The following is an 11,644-nucleotide window of genomic DNA, read 5'->3' on the forward strand; positions in this document are numbered from 1 at the left end:
GAATATTGGCTTTGCAAGAGGGACAGGATCCTGGGGGTTTTGATTTCACCATGTCCAGGTGGTGCTGTGCTGGAGCACCTCCCATCTAAATTCCATTTTTTTTTTTTTTTTTTTTTTTTGCCAATGAGTTTAAAAAGTATACAAATCGAAGAATTATAACTACAATGCTGACTTAAAAACTAGCTAGAGAAGGAAATTGCACAGTGCTCAGCATGGGTTCCAGCTTGTCTTTGGCAGTAAGGCAGTGAAGGCTGGTTGTGGCTGTCCAACCCTTATGCCCTTGGTTACAGGGCACAGGTGAGTGCCCAGGGGACACTGCTGTTGAAAAGAATCGGACGTTGTATGCATGGTGGGAGGGGAGGCAGGCACACCAGAAGTGGAATACTTGTGGACAGTTTCCTAAACAGTAATGGTTTTGTAGGAGCAGTTACTTAGCTTGTTTCCATACCTGGCTGCAGTCAGCTCATTCAAGAGAGAGGGCAGCTGGTGGATCGTATAAATATAATAATTTAGCTCTTGGGGCTTCTGTGAGTCCATAGCACTTTACAGATATTAATGTAATGAAATATCAGGCTTTTGCAGGGCACATGGGAAAGAGTGAGAGTTGAAGTAAAAGTGAAATCTCCAGAAAATCTGTTTTGAAATTAACAGAATTCTCACTATAAGCTTTAAATGGGAAAAACTCCACACCTAACCTACATGACCAATTTACTGAAAGCTTTTGTTTTCTTGTGGGATGCAATGGTCCCTTATTTTTGTAATATAATCTTTGGGGATTTTCTATAACACCTTTTTCCCGTAGTATCAAAGCCTATATTTTCTTTTTCTCTTATAGTACAAAGCTGCTTGGTTTAGATTATCTTTTGTTTAGATTGTTAGGCTCTTTGGAACAAGGAGTGTGTCTCAGACCTCGGATGTGCATATGACGGCTAGCACAGCAGAGCTTTGATCTCATGTGTTCTTCCATAATACAAATAACTAATAATCTTCTCACAACTTGTAGGAAGACCTGGGTATGTTAACTAAAAAGAAAAGTAACTCTCATGCCAAGCTCAATCTCTGTAAACTGAATTTTTTTTAAAATTGGCAACTATATGCCCTTATTTTTAAAATGGTGAGAAACTTGGTGTGCAATATCAGTGAAATTCATTTTTTCATCTTTTTAAGGCTTTGAATAGTTTTTGTTGCCAAACTTTACTGTCCTGTTAAATCACACTTGGTCTGCTTGGTTTTATTTTTTGAACACTAGAAATTGGTCCAAACACTTTATCTCCTGCTTTCAAGTTTTACATTGAGGCTTAACCTTTAATGAATTCTCAAAATGATAGATGTTTTTCATGTCTCTTATATACTGGTACTGAAGATTGATTTTTTTTTTTTAAACATTTGAGCAGTGTCATGCAATTGAGATTAAACTGTTTCTATTCACTTATCAATGGACAAAATATTGTATTGTATGAATTTTATTTGAAATCGGGAAAATGTAATGGAACTATAGCCATGGAAGTTGTTTGAATCTCCAACAAAAAATTTCCCCAAAGTGAGCATGTCTCTTAAGAAATAAATATGTTCTTAATAGCAAATTGAGGTTCATCTGTGCATATGAATCTCTTTATTTGATAGTATTTATAACTAATTTAAACTAAACCAACCTAATAGGCTGTTTTAAAAATAAACAAATATAGACTATTCTGTAAAAAGCAACAGAGGGTCCTGTGGCACCTTTAAGACTAGTATTGGGAGCATAAGCTTTCGTGGGTAAGAACCTCACTTCTTCAGATGCAAGTGGAGAAGGTGGATAAGGAAAAGTTATTTACTTATTCCCATAATACAAGAACTAGGGGTCATCAAAGGAAATTAATAGGCAGCAGGTTTAAAACAAATAAAAGGAAGTTCCTCTTCACGCAGCGCACAGTCAACTTGTGGAACTCCTTACCTGAGGAGGTTGTGAAGGTTAGGACTATAACAGAGTTTAAAAGAGAACTGGATAAATTCCTGGTGGTCTATTAGCCAGGAGGGGTAAGGAATGGTGTCCCTAGCCTCCCTCTGTCAGAGGGTGGAGATGGATGGCAGGAGAGAGATCACTTGATCATTGCCTGTTAGGTTCACTCCCTCTGGGGCACCTGGCATTGGCCACTGTCGGTAGATAGGATACTGGGCTAGATGGACCTTTGGTCTGACCTGGTACGGCCTTTCTTATGTTCTTAATATCTTGCTCTTCGTTGTGGCACAGTGGATTTAATTATTCTTAACTAAATCTTTATAAATATTTGTCCTTTCTAGCCTTCAATATCTGACACAACTCTTTAGCAAGCTATATTTTATTCCTACCTGTGTTCCTCCATTTTTAACCTGAATTATCTGACTGTAGGTTATGCTAACTTTGGCTGACCTAAAGTTGATCGGTTCTCTTCATATTTGAAGACTTAGTGTTGTTTCTTTTTCTGTAGACTGAGCATGATCAATTCTTCTTTTCCTCATGTCTTTATTTACAAAACTTAACAGTGTATTTCTCTCCTGAGTTCTGACCTTTATTTGTTTAAAATGCAGTACCAAGAATTCACGCAGTAATTAACGTAGTGCTAATTAAAGCAATTGTCTCTAACATTTTTTAGATAGGAGTGGAAAATGTGTAATGTATCTAAATTTGACTTTCTGCTTGTGAGCAGGTCATAATTTCCTCTATCCTGGTATATGAAACTATTTTTGTGCATCGTCTTATATATGGATTAATTTTGAAAAGTTCTGAGAATAGGCCAGTACAGCTCAATAGACGTGTGCACTACTTGTGATTGCTCAAAGAAGAAACGTGATGTTGTTTCTGTCCCCTGTGTTTTTGTTTTTTGAGACTGCATAAATGCATGTAGTACATACCTGTGCATGTAATCTTCCAATTTCCTTGTATATGACTTAGAAACTTTCTGTGGACACTTGTGCCAGTTAAACTCAGATTTGCTCTCTGTGAATATTAGTGCAATAAAAAAGACATACAAACATAGCTGAAGAGAACTCACTTAAAAATTCAAACAAATCTTTGTGGAAAACCTTACTCAGTATTTGCCAATCTCTGTTAATCACATGCTTCATTGTGTACAGTAACATTAGCTTTTCTTAAAACAATGCCACTCTCATAGTCAAATCATCCACTGCACGCACACTTTTCTCTGATACGAATGTTGAAGTGGCATTCTCCCATTCAGTTTTTCTGCATTTAATTGCTTTTTACATATGTGACTTTACATCGGTGATGATCGTGATCTCCTCAAATCTCAATTTTTAGCTTCTCTCCAATATATAAAGATTGTATTGCATTTTAATCTAGTCTCCAGTTGCAATCCTTCCAGGTTCATGTCTGCGAATTTGATTATCATATTGCACTCTCTCCTCCAAGTAGTTGATAAATGTATTGAATTGTAGTGGACTCAGACCCCCCTGGATACTCCACTGAACACCTGTTCTCAATTTGACATTAAACCATTAATCTTTTCTCATATATTTTTAGTTTGTGTATCCGTTTTATAGTTCTAATTAATTCATGTTTTTTGTAGTACCTTATTTCACTGTGGAACTATTCCTCGTACCCGCTTAAAAGCATAAGAAGATATTTACTATATTTTTTTAAACTTTAAATCTTAACAGGAAAGTTAGTATAAAGATATAGTAACTACATAGTTCAGCAAAAATATTCCAAAGACTCCAGACAGATCTTTGTTGGATTGGACCAGAGACAGCATGGTGCACTCAAGAGACTAGCTGAATTCCTTTGAAGTATTTATACTTCACCGTGAGCAGAAAACCACCAATCTGCTTTCTAAGGAGAAGATTTTTTGAATTTTTCCAATGTGATGGTAAAAGTTAGGCAAATCTAAATTTAAATTAAAAATTCTTCATGTTCGTGGATAAATCCTGGCATTCGAGGAAAAGTGAATGGTATTTCTGGATCTTCATATATGGAGCCTTTTATTTAAACACTTTTTTTCTCCAAAGAGTGAAGCTCATAGTAACCAAATACCGTAAGAGCCAGCTGGCATGTGCCACTGACAAGCAGAATTCTCATAACTCCGTTTAAATGATCAAGTAAATCTTTTTGCATGGAGATGTTTTCATAAAACAGTATTAGTTTTTCACAAGTGACCTGGCTACAAGGACTGAAGATTCTAACCTATCGTCTGCTTTGTTAGAATCCTTTCTTTTCTTTTCTTTTCTTTTCTTTCCTCTTTGCTTCTGACTTAATCCTTTGCCTACTTCACAGGCCGATTCTTTGATGAGAATGAATCCCCTGTTGATCCGCAGCATGGCTCTAAATTGGCGGATTATAATGGGGATGATGGTAACGTGGGTGAGTATGAGGCAGACAAACAGGCTGAACTGGCCTACAATGAAGAAGAGGATGGTGATGGTGGAGAAGAAGACGTCCAAGGTGAGCTTGGGCCTTGTCTCCATCCCACTAAAGAAAAATCCACACTGAGTTTACTTGTTGAATTTGTGTACAGCTTCAATATTACTAGTTAATCAAAGCTGCCTTAGCATGAAAGAAATGTTCTTCAGGCAGTCTTTCTCTTATGTTTATACTTGCTGTTTCAAAACCAACCTTATAATGGTGTTCAATACAGCATATTTTAACATTGTATAAAAATCTTTGAAACAAGCTGCTTTATTATGCTAGTAAAGTTAGGATGACTGAAATTTCAGGAACAGTTTTATTTGCCTTCAATAATCAGGCAGTCTCGTAGTTAGTTAGTTATTTTGAACACACATGCGTCTGCATTCATTAAAACAATTTCAAAGGCATATTAACATGTATTTTGAGAATACTACTTATATCTATAGTATCACAACTATCTTAGGATGCTATATATTTGCTGATCGTAAAATTATCATCATTTAGCAGCTAAAACTATACTAAACATTTTTGTGCTTAATACACAGATTCAACAGACATTCAATTCACCCTATTAACTTCAGAACTAGTTAACTCAGTCAGCTAATATCCCTTTATATGTGCATGCCTCCATCTTTTGTTCTGCGTGTACTTCAATGTATTGACTCTTTGTTGCCTGGCTCCAGTTACACTATTAATGTTGTATGGTAGTGTAGTAGTATACACAATTTTATGGAGAAAATGTTTAGGGTTCTAAATATATTTCCAACTAAAGGAAAAGTGCATAAGACAAAATATTTTGAAGTTCTATAGGTGCCCTGTTCTTGATCATCTTATTGTAACCACATATTCTTTTCCTGAAAAGTTCCCAGATAACAAGGTTTGTACAGCAGGAAATAAATTTGAAAGACTTTCTTTTAAGCATAGTTAATGGATACCCTAAATATGGCTAGAACCAACTGACTAGTGTAGTTGTGCACTTAAATATGCATCGTACTGTGGCAGTGTTGGCGTGGGAGAGCTAATGAACAGGTGAAAGAGGTACATAAGTACAGATCGGAACGTTGAGCAACGAATTAACTTACTGACAAATGAAAATTACTGCTGCTCTTCCAGCATGAGGCTCCTGTTCTTGCAGTTTTGATCAAAAGTGACAGGTGCATTTCTAAATGCACTGGATTACTGAATAGGGCTGCCATGGCTTCAGTTCTAATGGTCTGTAAAACCCACTTTGTAGCTTCGATTTGGAGATCTGACCAAGTAGAAAACGCAGCCTGTTTTATTGCCATTGACTTACAGAAGTATGGGGTGTCTGCTCTGAACCTTCCATCTTGTAACGTTAAGGAAAGAGTCCTATCTAGACACTCACATGTGTAACTGTCTAAACCATGCATCAAGATTTTCAAAAATAGGAGCTTAAAGTTAGGCTTCTGTCTGGTTTTTCAAAAGAGATGAGCATCCAACAGCTCCCTCAGTAGGTACTTGTTGGATGCTCATCTCTTTAGACAACTCAGGCAGGTGACTAAATATGACTCCAGTTTTTTAAAACCTTAGCCATATTCCCTAGCTTTTCATTTTAGCCCCTATAATACTATGACCCTTCCTAAATCTTCTCAAAGTGCTAGTGTTCTGTATTCCACTCAGTACAGTCCCCTCTCTCTCTTTACTGCTGTGCTCTATGAATCATAAATTGGAGTTGGGGCAGGGGGTGGAGGGGGAACTGATTAGGTCAGCGTTGGACTAGATACGTGCCAGTGCAGGATTGTTCCCCTCCAGTATGCAGCTCTTGCTCACTGAGAGCTCAGTGTGAGAGTTCATAGGTTGGATTCAGTTTTGACTGACTTTTCAATAGTAACCCACCGTTATAGTGGTATTCTACAGAGCAAGTGAGGAGATTAAGAGTAAACATCACTTGTGTTGCATGCTACTATAAGCAGTGTATTTTAGTATACTATTTTGTACACCAGTTCTTACAGCACGATTCTATTAGGTATGTTGGTGGGAAATTGAAAAGTCAGAGGCACAGAGAGCTGTGGTTAAATTGTATTTAATCGAATATGCCTTGGGTTGTAAATTGCTTTAACCTGTTTAAAGAACAGGAGTACTTGTGACACCTTAGAGACTAACAAATTTATTAGAGCATAAGCTTTCGTGGGCTACATCCCACTTCTTCGGATGCATATAGAGTGGAACATATATTGAGGATATATATATATATATATATATATATATATATATATATATATATATATATATATATATATATATATATACACACACACACATACAGAGAGCATGAACAGGTGGGAGTTGTCTTACCAACTCTGAGAGGCCAATGAAGTAAGAGAAAAAAACTTTTGAAGTGATAATCAAGCTAGCCCAGTACAGACAGTTTGATAAGTGTGAGAATACTTACAAGGGGAGATAGATTCAATGTTTGTAATGGCTCAGCCATTCCCAGTCCTTATTCAATCCTGTTTTGATTGTGTCTAGTTTGCATATCAATTCCAGCTCAGCAGTCTCTCGTTGGAGTCTGTTTTTGAAGTTTTTCTGTTGTAAGAGAGCCACCCGCAGGTCTGTCATTGAATGGCCAGACAGGTTAAATTGTTTTCTCACTGGTTTTTGAGTATTATGATTCCTGATGTCAGATTTGTGTCCATTAATTCTTTTGCGGAGAGACTGTCCAGATTGGCCAATGTACATGGTAGAGGGGCATTGCTGGTACTTAATATTGATTTGGATCAGCTGGTGGCAAAGAGAAATAGCTTTGTAAAAGTCTTGGACGTTTACAAGTTATGATGCCTGACAATTCAGAAAAGGAATGACAGCTGGGTATTTGCTCTGTTTTTCTGTGTGCTGGTTATTTGCCTGATTTTTGGTGTATAAATCAATGACAGGGAAAAGCCAACAATCCTTTGTTCAGGGGAAGCATTAAAATGTGTTTAGTCAACACGCTTTTTGGTGACATGGTTTCATTGTTGTAATGAGTAGAAGGAAAAAAATCTCAATGGCCTTTGTCTAAAGTGAAACCAGAATGTTTTTGGAAAATATTCTGTGGCTTTAAAGGCAAAGCACAAAGTATTGTAGGTGCAAACAAATCAAGTTAAGCAGCTCTTGTTTTTTATCACAATATGTTTGTTCCAAATTATATTTAATAGCGATATCAATGTTTGCAAATTTCACATTCATATAAGAGAAATCACCTAGGGGATGCAGTCTTCATGAGTGGCTTTAATCTTTTCATTCTTGACACCTGTATTAGGAGTTTTTGGCACAACTGAAATACTCCTGAACCCATGGCAGCCTGGTTTCATTGTAATGTACACTCTGTATTAGCTACCTCTTAAGGAACCAGAGCACATTTCACATAGGTTAAATTTGAGACTTGGACTATTGCAGTATGTAATATGATGGTAAGACTTGTTACAGGATTGTTAGAAGGATATTAACCCTTAAAACTGACACTTTCTAGCTTGCAAATGCAAAGTGCTTTAGGAAGGAAGATTTCAGTGGGAACTTTCTGAATAAGACACATTTGAGGGAAGATCTAAGTAAACCTCTTCCAGCAGTGAACCTTGCCCGTGTTATTTCTAGGAATGGGAGGGATGCAACAAATGTGAAGAAGGGGAGCTCAAAGCTTTTGAAATATCTTTCAGAATTTGTCATGGCTGAATCTGGAACTTCAGCTTTCTTGGTTTGAAAGCAGTAAGGAAAAGGCCAGAGCCCCATGTTAGGTTGGAAAGAAGAAATAGAACAGGACAGTAAAGTTTGACAATTGCTGTGGTAGATTGTTGGGGTATTGCAAAGTTTGGTGAACCCAAAAATCTAGCTTGAACTGTGCCATTTAAAAACATTAATCCTTCTGAAATAAGGGACAAGTGTGCCTGGTATGGATGCTAGTAAAGTAGCCATGTTAGGGATAAATAGTGAGCTTTAGTTAATTATACAATTGGGTAAAAAAACAGCAACTGAGATGCTGGAATTTTTAGAGGGGAAAATACATAGAGTCAAAGCTGGAAAGCAGGAGTGTTGAATGTTGAGATTCTGGAAGAGACGAGAGAACTCCTCTTCCCTTCCAGTGGTTGAGGATGAAGTTACAAATCTATCAAAAGCCCAATCAAAGGCTGATATGAAGGATGCAATCTGTCATGCAGTGTTCATACATGGTATCTGATTAGAAATTCGACCACTTTCTGGCATCTGGGATTAGCAGTGGGGCTGGGTGGGAATGCTGAGGGGAATCTTGGATCTCACCCTCCAAAGAAATCTTTTCTCTCTACCTGTGTGGTTAATGTCTGGCTTAAAATATTTTTTTCCCTAAGTCCTGAGCAGGTAAATGACATGGTGGATATCAGTCAGATGATAGCCTTTCTGGGTAATTGCATTCATCTTTTGAGCAGAAAGGGGGTAACTGAGAATTTTATCATACGCAGTATGATGACACTGAAAATGAACACACAACAAAGATTGAATTGATCTGAAGATGAAAGAAAACTATAAAAAAAAATACAGCTAATATATAAAATACAAGACTGAAGTCTAGAGTTTGCTGTTTAAAGACTTCACGAGACACTGTACTATGGTGTCTTAGAGGCTCAATAGAAAACTTTAAAATAGCAGACTTCAAAAACACTGATTTAAAAGTACAATTTGAAATACTGGACATGGATTCCACTGCTTCACAATTGACTGTGCCAAAGATTTTTGGAGTGTTCCTCCTTTTTGTGCTCATGAGGAAGAGAAGAAATTTATAGCTTGGTTCATTATCAGACCATATTCAACTTTTTTGGCAGTTATGTTGTGTGGGGTTTTTTCTTGTAATGTGAATGTGGGGGAAAATGGAGAAGGCACAAAGTCTCGAGTTCTTCTGGAAAGGATTTGGATCTAATAGGATTGTGTGGCACATTTAAAAGGGACATTCTCAACTGGTAAATATTACCAGTCCTAGAATCCCTTAAAATCAATCAAATCTCTGAAACTCAGCACTCCAAAATAAGGGTATCTAGCACCGTCAAAATCCCACTTCTTCAGCAGAGGCAACCCAAAAAATGAAAACTGCTGGGTTTGTAATTAGATGCACCTCTACTCCGATATAATGCGACCCGATAAAACATGAGTTTGGATATAACGCGGTAAAGCAGCGCTCCGGGGGGAAGAGGCTGTGCACTCCAGCAGATCAAAGCAAGTTCAATATAACGCGGTTTCACCTATAACACGGTAAGATTTTTTTGGCTCCCGAGGACAGCATTATATCGGAGTAGAGGTGTATAGCCATCATGCCAACTCTGGCCTGTCTACTCTGTTCTTGTGAACAGGCAGGTTTAATGTGGTGTGCACCCATGTCAGTATCCACATATGTCTGTAACCAGATTTGTTCTGGAAAGCTATTTTTAAATGAGTTTCAGTAGTGATCATTTAGTTGTCTATTAATTTTGATCTGAATATTTCAATTGCAGATGATGAAGAGAAAGAACTTCAAATGGACCTTGGAGACTATGGAAAGTCACGCTTCAATGATGTGCTTTAAAGCCTGAATTAATATCTAAGAGAATTTGCAACAGAATTGAAGTGCTTCAAAACTGAACTATTTTTGTTTCAGTATTCCTTAAGATGGTAATAAAGAAACAGTAATAGGTTACTTAAAATCAATTTACTTAATGTTAATTAAGTAATGGAAGGAGACATAAAATGCTGTGTGTATATATATGTACATAGTTGTACTATTGCAAATTGTATTATCAAAATGACATTTCTGTTCTGTTCTAGTGAGCCAATTAAATTTAAAGACTGTACCTTACCTGCAATCTTTGCATTTAAAACAAACTAATATATTACCAATTGAGGCTGAATTGTTTCTGCAAATTAGGAAATCTTGTAAACTGGAGAACTTGTACAGTTTGTATCTTACATATGGAACAAATACACTGTGGAAACAATTGGACAGCTGAAGGACTCCTTTTATACAGGAATATATTATCTGTATGAATGAAAATACCCCTTTATTTTCCATGGGTGCTGTATTTTGCAGGTAAGCTTTCAATTGAGACAACTGAATGAAAATGTGTAAAAAAATATGTATGGGTTGCACCTTCCTTAATAAATTAAGAACAGAGATAGGTGACTGAAACATTCTACAGCAACTTGCCAGAAATCAGAGCCATTTAATCCTAGCACACAGTGACCAAAGTTTATATCCATAGTTGGAAATCAGTAATAGGAACTTGATCCATGCTGGAAGAGGTATGGCTAGCTGATTTCACCAGTCAAACTAAAAACTGAATCAGTATTTTAAAACTTCCCTTAACAAAGCTGTAGGAAACGTATTTGCTAACACCTTTAAAGGTTACAACTGTTTCTTAAATTAGAAGTAGTCTACAACAGTTCTGTATAAATAGTTCACATAGAGAAAACTAAAGGAAAGTATGTGCAGTCTTTGCAATCACTAGATATAATCATATGAACCCTCTAATTTCATGAACAGCTCAAGTCTGTCATTTTAATTTAAAGTTTAATACGCTGATACAGATCTCTTCAAACATTTGACATCTACACTGTTGCTTTTCTATTTCAGAAGAGTTTGTAAGGTAGATACTTTTTTGTATTCTGGGTTTAAATACTTTCTGAATTCTATAGAAATGGTTTTGTTTATTTACAGTAAGTTCAAATTTAAGGTTATTAACGCTACCTGCTTCTCAAAAAGGGCTACTGTGAATAGAATTTATGGGGCCTATGACAGGGGTGATTGTACTTTGCTATCTCTGTACTCAGGTTCAAATTTAAAATAGCATCGTATTACATTTGATTCATTGTGGTGATTACGTGAAAATTTTGAATAAATTTAAAAGGTCATCAGTTTTTTTGACTTCAGTAACAAGTCTTAAATATACAATAACTTCATGAAAATAAATCTTTGAGAAGATTCTGCTTAACCATCTGACTTTTTTTTAAAGACTTGAGCTTGTATACTTAAGCCAGGACTATTCATTACACACTTAAAAAAAATTGCATGATGTGAGAATATATTTTCAACATGAAAATAAAAAGCAAAAAGCTGAACCTGCTCAGTGAGATGCCATAACAATACCCCAATACTATACAGATCTCAAAATTTTAAAACTAGCAGTCTTCAGTAGATACTGTACATGTACACTGCAAGATTTTACTTAAGAAAATTTCAATATGTAATTTTTGTCCTGAATGAGGTGTTCAAGATTCAGTTACTGAAACCGTTTATTGGGTTCTAATAAATTAAGTTGTTAAGTT

The 11,644-nt window shown here is 36.4% G+C and overlaps 1 protein-coding gene across 4 annotated transcripts in view; it reads left to right on the forward strand.

Moving 5' to 3' along the window:
* GOLM2 (golgi membrane protein 2) overlaps positions 1-11,644 on the forward strand; it is a 32,229-nt gene extending 20,585 nt beyond the window's left edge. For 2 of the 4 annotated variants that reach the window (XM_005300673.5, XM_005300674.5), the window contains 2 exons: positions 4,253-4,420; positions 9,838-11,644. In XM_005300673.5, the coding sequence (XP_005300730.2) occupies positions 4,253-4,420; positions 9,838-9,908 (239 nt within the window). In that variant the 3' untranslated portion in view covers positions 9,909-11,644. The remainder of the gene's footprint in view (positions 1-4,252; positions 4,421-9,837) is intronic. The other 2 variants (XM_005300675.5, XM_065559099.1) reach the window with 1 other exon arrangement.

The sequence above is a fragment of the Chrysemys picta genome, chromosome 10, assembly GCF_011386835.1.
Source record: "Chrysemys picta bellii isolate R12L10 chromosome 10, ASM1138683v2, whole genome shotgun sequence".
In the NCBI taxonomy this organism is placed as follows: Eukaryota; Metazoa; Chordata; order Testudines; family Emydidae; genus Chrysemys; species Chrysemys picta.